The sequence below is a fragment of the Acomys minous genome (genome assembly GCF_964271855.1).
Source record: "Acomys minous genome assembly, chromosome: 5".
Taxonomy (NCBI): Eukaryota; Metazoa; Chordata; class Mammalia; order Rodentia; family Muridae; genus Acomys; species Acomys minous.
The window spans coordinates 7,745,566-7,757,953 of record NC_140494.1 but is presented as its reverse complement, the minus strand read 5'-3'; the positions used below and the strand labels follow the sequence as shown (position 1 = coordinate 7,757,953).

Below are 12,388 nucleotides of genomic sequence, written 5' to 3'. Positions count from 1 at the left end.
TGGCGCACGCCTTTAATCCCAGCACTTGGGAGGCAGAGGCAGGCGAATCGCCTTGAGTTTAAGGCCAGCCTGGTCTACAAAGTGAGTCCAGGACAGGCAAGGCTACACAGAGAAACCCTGTCTCAAAAAACTAAAAAACAAAAACAAAACAAAAACTCATGCCAGAAGGTTAGTGCAGTCCATTTATTAAAAGTAATGTTCCGTTTTGACTGATTAAAATCTATGTGTAATCTCAAGATAACTGTTAACAGCTGACATTAAACTATCTGAATAGCTGGGCATAGTGGTGCACACCTTTGATCCCAGCACTTGGGAGGCAGAAGTAGATGGATCTCTGAGGCATAAATCTAAGAGACTGAAGTAGAGAACCACCAAAAGCCTAGATTTCATAAGAAACTATTAATTTCTTGCTCCTAAGTATTTTTTTAAAAACTAACCTTATTTTTCATATACACACAAATGTGATTTGAAGGAAAAAAACCTAGTGTGACCCAGAAATTATAGTAGTTTTTAATGCACGTATTTCTTAAGACTTTCTCAATTCTATTTTGTATAAACTGGCTTAAAAAGTATTAGTGGCCAGCAGGATGGTGAAGGCTTTTAATCCCAGCACTTGGGAAGCAGAGACAGGAAGAGATCTGTAAGAGGCCAGTCTGGTCTACACAGTGAGGGCTACACAGAGAAACCCTGTCTCAAACACACACAAGCAAATAAGCTACTAAAATATATTAGTATGTGTTAGTTGCATGTAATACCAGGTTTTATGACACAATAAGATACAGTATACATCATTTCTACTTATGCTTTATACAAACGCAAGATCATTTTGTTCCCTAAGATCAGTACTAGTCCAATCTGAGGGATAAAGGACACAAGCTCTAAAACCTAGGAACATCAAACAATAAGCAAAATATTCTCATTCCTAAAATGTACTAGACATTTTAGTTAAGAAGCATCCAGTTCAATCACACCTTCCATAATTTTAAATATTATGGTGGTGCATGCCTTTATTCCCAGCACTTGGGAGGCAGCAGCAGGTGGATTTCTATGAATTTGAGGCCAGCCTGGTCTACACTCTTGTTCCGGGCCTGTTCTTACCTTTGCTTGAGTGAGAGCTGCCTTCTTCACCTGGAGCTGGGACTGCAGAAGCTTGAAGTTTTTGGACCAGCCTTCAGTTTTTGAGTCACTGGTCTCCACTCCCAGGTCATCATATAGGGACATCTTCTTTTTGAATTAATGCTGAAAGACAAGCAAGGACAGAGACTAAATATTGTGAAATGAAGACAAGTTTTGAACGTCTGTTAAAATAGCTGCAACAGGGACCCCAGCTGTCACAAATGCAGGGTTCTTTCTAACATGCAAAACCACACCCATGCACTATTTTAAAAACAGTCCTCTTAGCCAGGTGTGGTGGTACACACCTTTAATCTCAGCACTCGGGAGGCAGAGGAAGGCAGATCAGTGTGACTTTCAGGCCAGCCTGGTCTACAAAGTGAGTCTAGGTCAGCCAAGGCTACACAGAGAAACCCTGTCTCAAAAACAAAACAAAACAAAACAAAACAGTCCTCTAAAATTAGTTTTCTTTTAAGACTGGTGGTGAACTCATCACAATGATGAGGTTGGCTCTGACTTTGTGATTCTCTTTCCTATGCCTCCTAAGTCGTGGGATATGCACTACGCCCAGCCTAGAACTGATTTCTCAACCTAAAAGACTCTGGTGAAGTGATTCATGAGTAAAACCCTCCAGCTCTAGAACAGATAATGAGATAAGATGGAAACTCTCCCTTTGGGGCATTACTAACTAAAGATCCTATTTTAAAACCGTTCGTCTCAGTGGCAGAGAGTAGAAGTCTTGTAAGGCTGGATCAGCATAGGTAACCGGCCTTTTATAAAAAACGACGTGTGAACCAGCTGTGGGGCCTGTGCTTGTTACCTTGGCATTTGGGAAGTGGACACAGGAGGACCTCGAGCACGAGGTCACCTAAGCTACACAAGCAGTTTGAGGTTAGCCCAAGACATGAGACCCTAATTAAATTACAAGTATTCACAGGGAGAAAAGGTGGTAAAAATGATTCTGTGGTTTTATAAAACACGACTATTGAGGGATGGGCTGTCTCTTAAATACTCTTGTTTATCAACATTGCCCTGTGGGGCTTCAGATGGAGCTCAGGTGGTAGAGTGTGGAGCACACATGCAGCCCTAGGTTTGATTCCCAGCACTTAGAAGGTGGAGGCAAGAGGATCCGACATGCATAGTCATCCTTGACTAAATAGTGAACTCTAGGCCAGCTTGAGTTACACAAAATCCTGTCTCAACATTTTTTTTCCTTAAAAAAGGCAAAAAGTTGAGCAATTTTGAGCATACTTACCACCCGCCTTAGGCTTGCTTTTTATTGCTGTGACAAACACCATGCCCCAAATGTGGGAGGGGAGGGCTTATTTGGCTTACATGCCCCATCACAGTCCATCTCTGAGGGAAGTCAAGCAGGACAGAAACGGAAGCTGAGACCGTGGCTTGCTCTGCTTGCTTCCCTATACAGCGCAGGACCGCCTGCAACGCGGTGGAACCTTCAACACCGGCCTGGCCCATCCACATCTATCTTAATCAAGAAAATGCAGACTTGCCTCCAGGCAAATATGATGGAGGCAGCTTCTCCATTAAGTTTCCCTCTTGCCAGATGACTCTAGCTAGTGCCAAGTTGTCAAAAAATGAAAACAACAACAAAACTAACCAGCACACCGGCACAGAAGTGCACACTTACAAATGCCTAAAATAGGGTAACTGTGTTACGTTTGTTGTTACATGAGTTCCAAGTCAGCCTATGCAGTGTAGAAATTTAAAAATTAAAATTAAAGAGGCAACTAACACTAGCAAACAGTGGTATACCACCTTATGCAAAAGTGTTAACTCTGACAGATGTATTTTCATAAGTTTTACGGTTAAAGATAAAATCAAACATTGTAGAGGATCTCAGCATCCAACAGAGCTCTTTCATCTGAAAATTCCTATTTAATATAACACATCAAACTCCAATCCTCTTCCCCCCAAATGCTGGGATAAAGGATATGTACCACCACTCAAGGCTAATACAATCTTCAGTACTGAATTAATGTTCTGTGAGATTATACTTCTGTGATTTCATTTCACTTCTAAATTAAACAATTCCGAGTGAGCTCACTAGCTCTCCATTTTCTTTTAAAACCTTCAAAAAACCACTTTAAGAATTAGAAACCCATGTCACCTCTCCAGCACTTGTTAGTTTTCTATAACGTTATGAAATCACTTTCACATCTCAGTAGATAAGAATGTTGTTTTAATTTTCTGGTTTTCTCGTCCTTTACATTCACAGAACTGGGTCGTCACATTAAAAATATGCTTGTCCCCTTGGCATAAACACACTGACTTACTCTAATTATACTATAAATTCCTGTGAATTAACTCATCATCTCAAACAGAAGACAGGAGCTGAACAGGAAGCCATACTCAAGTCTCTCTTGGCTCCTCAAGCCACTCATGTGATTTTCCCTAAATGCTGTTCTAATACTTCCTTGGTTTTTACCTTAAATAATTTTGCATACAAAGGATCTATTCCTCTTGAGGTGTGTATTTACGTAGCCACATTTTGCTACTCTGTGGTTCGCCTTTCCCGCTCTCTATCACCACTAGACAGGAGAGAAAGGATAGAGGGGAGATAGGTAGAGAGCTCTAAATCTAATTTATTTCTTCTTTGAACAAGACTACTAACAAACTACTACCAACCCTCCTGAATAACCAACAACCACAACCTACCTATGGGACTCTAGTATTTATACATCCTTTGAAAAATTCCCAGAATTCCAAATGTCACAGAATTTATCTGCAATTATAGAAACACTCTGCAGCTGGAAAAACCATGCCTCTGCTACAGCATGAGGCAAATCATTAGTCAGCTGCTTCAAAGCAGCCCCTATCCCCACACCTGAGATTAAAACAAAAAGATATTCTTATAATATTTCTGTGTTTTTAAAGAAACTTAAATTCCAGAATCCTCACTACAAATTTATGATTTAGTTATTTTGAGCATTTATGAATATACCATAGTTTAGTCATCAATCTTCTTACAAATACTAGAAGTTAATAAATACAACAAGATTCTGCCAATATCCAAACTTAAAATACTTTTGCCACTTACATAATTTAGTTCATGAAGTCTGATGCCAGCTAATAAAAAGAAGTGTTTTGTAATATTTGACATAGCACAAGCAAGACTTAGTTGTAAATACAAACAGAAGCTAGCCTTTATAATGTAAAATATTTGCTAATTGAATCCATGTGTCACATGCACACAGAGCTATGAGCCTTAACTGAGATTACAGACCTTCACCCTGTACTCAGCCACTGTCTTTGTGTGTGATGTGTACGTATGTGCATGCGGAGGCCATGGACACTGGATGTCTTCCACAGTCACTCTTTGAGACAGGGTCTCTTATCAAACATGGAACTCACTGACTTTATACCCTAGGGAACCTCCTGTCTTGGCCTCCCCAGAGCTGGGATTATAGACATGCACCTTTGTGCAGATATTTCCCACCTCAAAAGATCTGGAGCTGGGCGTGGTGGTACAGGCCCAGCGCTGGGGAGGCAGAGGTAGGTAGATCTCTGTAAATCCGAAGCCAGCCTGGTCTAAGAAAGTTCCGGGTCAGCCAGGACTATTACAAAGAGAAACTGTCTCAAAAAGCCAAAAAGGAGGAGGAGGAGAAAAATGTTATCTTCCCATTTCAAAAGATCTGGATTAGCAGGGTAAGGTGGCAGATGCCTTTAGTCCAGCACCCCAGGGAGGCAGAGGCAGGTGGATCTCTGTGAGTTTGAGGCCAGACAGGTCTACAGAGTAAGTTCCAGGACAGGTAGGGTTACAGAGAAACACTGTCTCAAAAAAATAAAAAATTAAACTAATTTTTACCATCTGGATTAAAGGTGTATCTATCTTCACACCTCAAAGATCCAAATCAGAAGTGGTTCTTTCCACTTCACATGATTTAAGGGGGAAAAAAAAAATTCCTGAGCTGCGTCTGGTGGAGCACACCTTTAATCCTAGCACTCCAAAGGCAGGTGTACATCTGTCAGTGGGAGGCCAGCCTGGTCTACAAAGTGAGTTCTAGGGCAACCAGGGCTGTTACAAAAAGAACCCCCCTCCCTTCATCCTACTCCCTCCACCAAAAATGAGAGAAGGAAGGAAGGAAGGAGGGAAGGAGGGAAGGAGGGAAGGAGGGAAGGAGGGAAGGAGGGAAGGAAGGAAGGAAGGAAGGAAGGAAGGAAGGAAGGAAGGAAGGAATTCCCTCATGGGTGTGCCCAGCCATTTGGGTTTCAGTTAATTCCAGATGTAGCCAAGTTGACAACCAAGAATAATCATCACAAGCCTATCCCTTATTAGCCTGACAGAAAATCCTATCTTTCGGATTGAATGTTGATTTTTTTTTTACAGGATTAAGTATTCCCTTCTATCTGTAGCCACACCATCTTTAACAGCTTAAATTTCCATGATATTATCAAAATACCATAGCCTATGGTATCATAGGCCAGAGCCTATCACAAACTAATGTGTAACTGAAGCATACAGCAGAGCAGGTTTCCCTACTGTTCTGAAAGACTTGTAGATGGATGTCCTACTGAACTGCTCCCTGCCAGGAGGAGTGTGAAAAACTCCTGCTCGGAGAAACTATGTAATAACAAACCAGAGTGTCAATGAGAGTAGGAGAAAACTGACCCCTACAGACTGTCTCCTGAGTTCCACGTGAAGCTTGTCCTTAAATCCTTAATCTTCCTGCCTGCACCTCCCAAGTACTGGAGTTCCAGGCATACGCCACCGCCCCAGGCTAGGTTATTTATATCTCCTAAAATTCATTCTCCTGAAATGCTTACAGCCAAATCCAATATGTATGTGTGCACTGTACCACATGACTTAAAACAGCCACCTGTCGCTGGGAGGCAGTCCTCACCTACTCCAAGCACAAACCGAATTATTATCTAGGAAATCACACTTTCCACTCTTATGTACCCTTATCAATAGAAATTTATATGTCAAGGCTCTGCTCCCTTCCTCAGTTATCAACGGATGGTCAGGATTTGATCACCCTCTAAATCCCTCTTTATCCCTTGCCGCTGCCTTAAAGTACAGAATACAGTGTTTTGCTGCTGCTGTTTTTACACTTCTTCATCAGTGCAGCGTCCCCACTCCTGTGCTTCTAATAAAATTCCTCTAAACGGGATAAACATCAGTCAGTTCCTCTTCCAGGTGGCACTCTGCTTTGTTTGTTTGAGATCAATCCTGCTTTTCAAACCTGCTCCTTAGAGATCTATATGCTGGAGAAAGTACCTCCCTGAACTTGCAGCTCGCATGCACACAGCACACCTACTCCACCTACTCCAAGCAAAACAAACGCAAATCTAAGGGACGGGCAAGAACGCTAAAACTCCCCCTCAACACGGGGCTGAGCATGCTGGGGGTTACAACTGCCTCTACCTGTCCAGGTGAGACAACGCCCTCGCCCCTGACTTCTTGAGCCCTGGGAGGAAAGAAGTTGCGGAGGGTTTTGCCCTTCCACTCCTAAGGCCCGACACACTCTGGGTCACTAGGGTCTAGCGACCCAACAACTTGGTCAGGACATGGGCCACGAAGAGAAAGGAACGTTCTGTCAAGGCGATCAAGACAGGTGGAGGGGGAAGACCTGGGTGGCGCAGTCGAGCATGGCAGGCAGAAGGGGCCACGCCGTGGAGGGCCGGGAACCTCCCGGGCAGCTCGGGGGGCCGCGCCCGCATCCCCGCGCCCCTCACGGCGCGGCCTAAAGCCGCGGCCTCGCGTCCAGCGCATCCGTGGGGGCGCGCTCACCCGAGTCTCCGTTCCGGATCAGATCGCCAGCCCCGGGCCGCCACGACGCCACTCACCCGGCCTTCCGAGACGATCCTGCCCATGGGCCACGGCGGCGGCAGCGCGGAGCCCGGCCGCCCAGCGCGGAAGCCCGCCGACCGCCGGAGCCCGCCGCGGCGCCGACCCTCCGCCGAGTCCGCAGGGTGAGCCGCCGCGCGGGGTGAGAGAGAGCGCGCGGAGGCTGCCGGGAGTACACGTCTGCGCCTGCGTGTGACTCGCGGAAGCCAAGCTGCGCTGCCCGCCTCACCACTGCACCCTGCTGACCGGAGGACTGCACTGCACCTCCCCTCGGCCTGCCTCTTAACTTCACCAAGAGATGTCGCCACCGGAGCAAGTTTTTGAAAATCCGTTTGGTTTATGACTTTTGGGTATGCTCTAGTTACCAACTCCCAACCACTCTTTTTTATATACTAAAAGCTGGAAACAAATCTCTGTGCAAGACATGTTGCAAAATAGCGTTGACAAACACACTGGGATAGGTCTTCAGAGAAGAATGTAAACACTATAAGCCTTGCCCACTTAAAAAAATGAACCGAGAGACAAAAAGGAAGGTCAGAATAACCCGGACTGTGTGTAAACGTGTTTTCCACATTTTCAGTTGTGTGTAAAAATTATTTCAAGCTATAGCCGGGCAGTGGTGACACATACCTTTTAATCCTAGCACTCGGGAGGTAAAAGCACGCAGATCTCTGAGTTCGAGGCCAGGTTGGTTTACACAATGAGTTCCAGGACAGCCAGAACTACACAGAGAAAACCTGTTTCAAAAAACAAACAAACAACAATGGCGGGGGTGCGGTGTGGGGGAGTTTACAAGCTAATAAAACTGTAGAGGATTGGGTGGACTTTAGCACAAATGAACACAGCAACATTACAGTTAACTAAAATCTGATTTACAAAAAAGTGCCCAAGCTGGGTGCGGTGGCTCAGGCCTTTAATCCCAGCGGTCCTGGAGGCAGAGGCAGGCGGAGCTCTGTGAGTTCGAGGCTACCCTGGTCTAAAGTGAGTCCAAGACAGCCAAGGCTACACAGAGAAACTCTTGTCTTTAAAAATCAAAAGAAGAAGAAGAGGAGGAGGAGGAAGAAGAAGAAGAGGAAGAAGAAGAGGAAAAAGATGAAGGAAGAAAGTACTCAAATAATTCTGGAAGTTTAAAAATGCAACACTGGAAAAGGTGTACCAGTTTATGGAGAATAAACATAAAGAAATCAGATAGCAACATTGTGTGCAGTTTGAATTCTGAACAAACGTTTTTAAATGGCATTTTATAACACACACAATTCATAATGAAGGAAAAAATAAAATCGATGCACCAAATAGCATAATCGCATTATTTATAGAAAACATTATAGGAAATAATAAATAGGGAAAAGGAATGCACACACACACACACACACACACACACACACACACACACACACACACACAAACACACACACACATGCTGAGGTTTCGTTCTTGTGAGGCTGGAGAGAGTAATTAAGAGCACTGGCTATACTTACCACAGCAGCAATGGAAAATTAATACAGAGCTTTTCAACTTGATAAAAAAATTTTTTAAAAGAAACAAACAAACAACAACAACAAAAGCACTTGCTCCTCTTCCAGAGGACCTTGGTTTGCTATCCGCATAGCAGATCACAACTCTCTGTCATTCCAGTCCCCGGGCGCTCATTCCTTTATCCCACACTCAAGAGGCAAAGAGAGGCAGGCAGGATAAAGGCACACAACATTTTTAACTGAGAATTTTCTTCTTCCCACTGGGGAGAGAAACTGTATGAGAGAGGAGAGCTGCGAAGCAAGCAGACACGGGAACCCCAACACAAACAAGCCCTGTGCGTTTCTCCAGCATGTTCCTCATCCTGGAGTAGGGACAGCAGGAAGCAAATGGCAGCATTAATTTAAAAAAATAGGACAGTTGTTAATCTGAAACAAAATATTAGCAGAGCAGATGCTCCAGAAGAAAGCAAGCCAATGGGCATGAGGGGCCAGAAGGTGCTGTAACATGCTTAAAACTGTAGCTCCTCTGGCAACACCTGCTTTTGCTTTTTGTTGTTGTTGTTGCTATTATTGCTTTGTTTTTGTTTTTATTTTCTTTTATTTTCTTTTTTGTTTGTTTGTTGTTGGTATTTATTTATTTATTTATTTATTTTGGTGTTTTGAGACAGGGTTTCTCTGAGTAGCCTGGACTATCCTGGTCTTTCTTTGTAGACCAGGCTGGCCTTCAGCTCACAGCAATCCGCCTGCCTGTGCCTCCCGAGTGCTAGGATTAAAGGCGTGCGCCACCACTGTCTAGCTCATTATTTTTTTTTAACAGAAGCCATTTTTTATTTTAAGTCTCCATTTTGATCCTAAGGTAAAATTAAGTTCAAGTTTTCAGGCTCTCCCTGGCTGGGAGCTTGAATAGCCTTTTACTTACAATTTACTTACAATTACTTGTAATTGCTGAGCATTCTGCTTAGATTAATATGTTCTACTTAAACAAAACCACAATAACCTGCTTTGTTCCCTTCTCCAGGAATGGTGGAGCACTGGAAAGTCCCCAAGCCTATACCCTAGCCAATCAGCTTAAAATGCTTTATCTAGTCACTTGGATACAATGTACTTGGAACAAAATTGATTCTTCTTGTGTTTAGCTAATCAAAATGATGTAATGCTTCCCCCGCCCCCATCCCACCCGTTTCCCACCTGGTTGCCTGGTTGTTACCTGGCTGTGGTTTTTCTCATAAAAACCTGCCTTAGAAACAGACCAGGGTCACAGTTTGGCTCCTGAGTCCACTATGTCCCTAGTCATGGTCAGTCTTGGAGTGTTGTGTTTAATAAATCAACACCTCGCTGAGATTGGTACTTGAGTGGTTTGTGTGGCAATTCGTGTACTACAACAAAGAAAAATGAGTAGATCAGATGCCCTGACATAAAAATGGACAGAAACTGGAGCCTGGTGTGAAGAGGACAGCAAAGGTGTGGATGCACTCAGAGGAAAACAACTTAGTAAAGGCGACAATTTGCTTATAACTATGTGTATCGTGCATAATGATCCTTTTGTTATTATTTTGAGACAAGTTATGTCTATATAGTCCTGGCTGTCCAAGAACTCACTATGTAGACCAGGCTGGCCTTGAATTCACAGAAATCCTCCTGCTTCTGCCTTCCAAGGTTGAGATTAAAGGCATGTATCACTCTGCCTAGCTAGTGATACTACTGATGTCATAAAGGATAATTTTCATTTCCTGGAGTATTCAATTTTTCTGCATGTAGTATATTTTTATCCGTCTGGTTTTTGTTTTGTTTTGTTTTTTAAATTTTTTTTTTTTTTTTGGTTTTTCGAGACAGGGTTTCTCTGTGTAGCCTTGGCTGTCCTAGACCCGCTTTGTAGACCAGGCTGGCCTCGAACTCACAGCAATCCACCTGCTTCTGCCTCCCGAGTGCTGGGATTATAGGCGTGCACCACCACGCCCGGCTTTAACCTTTTTTTTTTTTATTATATCCATATTACATCTCAATAGTTATCCCATCCCTTGTATCCTCCCATTCCTCCCTCCCTCCCATTTTCCCCTTACTCCCCTCCCCTATGACTGTGACTGAGGGGGACTTCCTCCCCCTGTATATGCTCATAGGGTATCAAGTCTCTTCTTGGTAGCCTGCTATCCTTCCTCTGAGTGCCACCAGGCCTCCCATCCAGGGGACGTGGTCAAATGTGAGGCACCAGAGTTCATGTGAAAGTCAGTCCCCACTCTCCACTCAAGTGTGGAGAGTGTCCTGTCCATTGGCTAGATCTGGGTAGGGGTTCGAAGTTTACTGCACGTATAGTCCTTGGCTGTGCCATAGTTTGAGCGGGACCTCTGGGCCCAAATCTGCCTATCATAATGTTCTTCTTGTAGGTTTCTAGGACCCTCTGGATCCTTCTACTTTGCTATTCTCCCATACTTCTCTCACCTAGAGTCCCAATAGGATGTCCTCCCCTCTGTCACAGTTTCCTGATAAGTAATTGTTTTGTTTTGTTTTGTTTTGTTTTATAGGACAACTAACACTGATTTTATTCCATTATTTTAGGATGAGTAAAAAAATAATACAATCATAAGAAATGCTCTCCTCTTCTATCTCAAGCCATTCTGAATGTTGTAAAAAATACTCACAGGGCAAATATAAAAGCTTCAACATGTCTTTTGTAACCAACATGTAATCAACATGTCTTCTATACCAATTTTAAAAGAATTACTGAATTAAATACTAATACCCATGTAGTAAACATAGGTATGTTGCTCATACCTATGTTTAACTGGCTTTTAATGAGATCACTGCCTATACACATCTTCCTTTATTTAACTTTATTCTTACGTTGAGCTAATGTCTGTCATGCAGCCATAAAAAACCTTACAGTAAATTACACAGATGTGCAGGGGCATGTGCAAAGGCATGATCAGCATGAACTGCAGGCACAGCTGTCTCTGTGCAAACGCTTCTCTGGGCTGCTCCCTCAGAGGCATCTGAAAGCTTTATGATGGTTTCAGAATCGGCTTCACCGCGCTTTGTGATGGGGCCTGTGTGGAGTTTAACATACTTGATTGTGCCCATTCATTTGGTAAATATGTACGGTTTTTTTTTTTTCTATTTAATCTTCCTGGGTACAGCAAAAGCAGGATCCAGTGAATCTGGTCTGTTTGTTGCCGTGATCATATTAACTCTATGCAGAGTATCAAATAATTGATCGCATCCATTTAGTTTAGTGGTTCCATTAAAGTTCTTTGAATCCATCAACCGATGGACACCCTCCTCCCCCAGAAAACCAATAGCCACTAACAGCATCTATTTCATCCATAAAAATAATGCATGGCAGGTGGTCCCTGGTATAGTTAAACATTTCTCCAATCAAATAAGCACTTTCGCTTGTCTACAATAAAGATAGAAACAGCCTTTTGGAAGTTGCAGTTCAGCTGGCTGGCAACAGCTCATGCCAAGAGTTTTCCCAGTGCCTTGTGAGTCAAATAGCAAACAGCCTTTTGGAGGTATTACTATATTCTGGACTGATAGCTGGGTTTATAAGAGCTAATTGTATTACCCGTCTAAATTACAGAGATCTGCTCTGCTCTGACAGCCCTCCAAACTCAGGGTAAGCAACACTTCCAGGATCCCCAAGAGACATGTTGTAAACTAATGGCTCCCACCCGTCTTGACAAGTACCTCGCGATGGTTAGGGTGGCCGCATCCGAAGCCACTCTCCTTGCCGGCTTCAACTTCCTTTTACCAAGCCGCCTATGACAACCTACCGCATCTCTTGATCCTTTTGATGGTCTAACAGTGACATTTTCTTCTGTGAACTGTTTAAGCGTTTCGCCCACAATCCGCCCAACACTTTGCGGTGTCTTATGACAGTTTTCGCGCTGCTTGGTAAGCTCTACTTGTTCCCTTAGCTCCTTAGGACAGCCATCAGTCTTGCTCTCTAACAGCCGCTGTCGTAGTCCTGAAGCGCCTTATCTCTAGGGTCGGCCAT

The 12,388-nt window shown here is 43.6% G+C and overlaps 1 protein-coding gene and 1 pseudogene across 3 annotated transcripts in view; both read right to left on the bottom strand.

The window, feature by feature from the left end:
- RBM17 (RNA binding motif protein 17) overlaps positions 1-7,083 on the bottom strand; it is a 23,927-nt gene extending 16,844 nt beyond the window's left edge. Inside the window, exons 1-2 of one of the 2 annotated variants that reach the window (XM_084782792.1) lie at positions 6,866-7,083; positions 1,099-1,239 (exon numbers count right to left, since the gene is read on the bottom strand). In XM_084782792.1, the coding sequence (XP_084638918.1) occupies positions 1,099-1,221 (123 nt within the window). In that variant the 5' untranslated portion in view covers positions 1,222-1,239; positions 6,866-7,083. The remainder of the gene's footprint in view (positions 1-1,098; positions 1,240-6,865) is intronic. The other variant, XM_084782791.1, reaches the window with a different exon arrangement.
- On the bottom strand, positions 6,862-12,388 carry LOC311597532 (26S proteasome regulatory subunit 10B-like; annotated as a pseudogene). The gene is made up of 2 exons: positions 11,492-12,388; positions 6,862-7,085 (listed from the first exon to the last, which is right to left on the bottom strand). The product of its transcript is annotated as a 26S proteasome regulatory subunit 10B-like (transcript).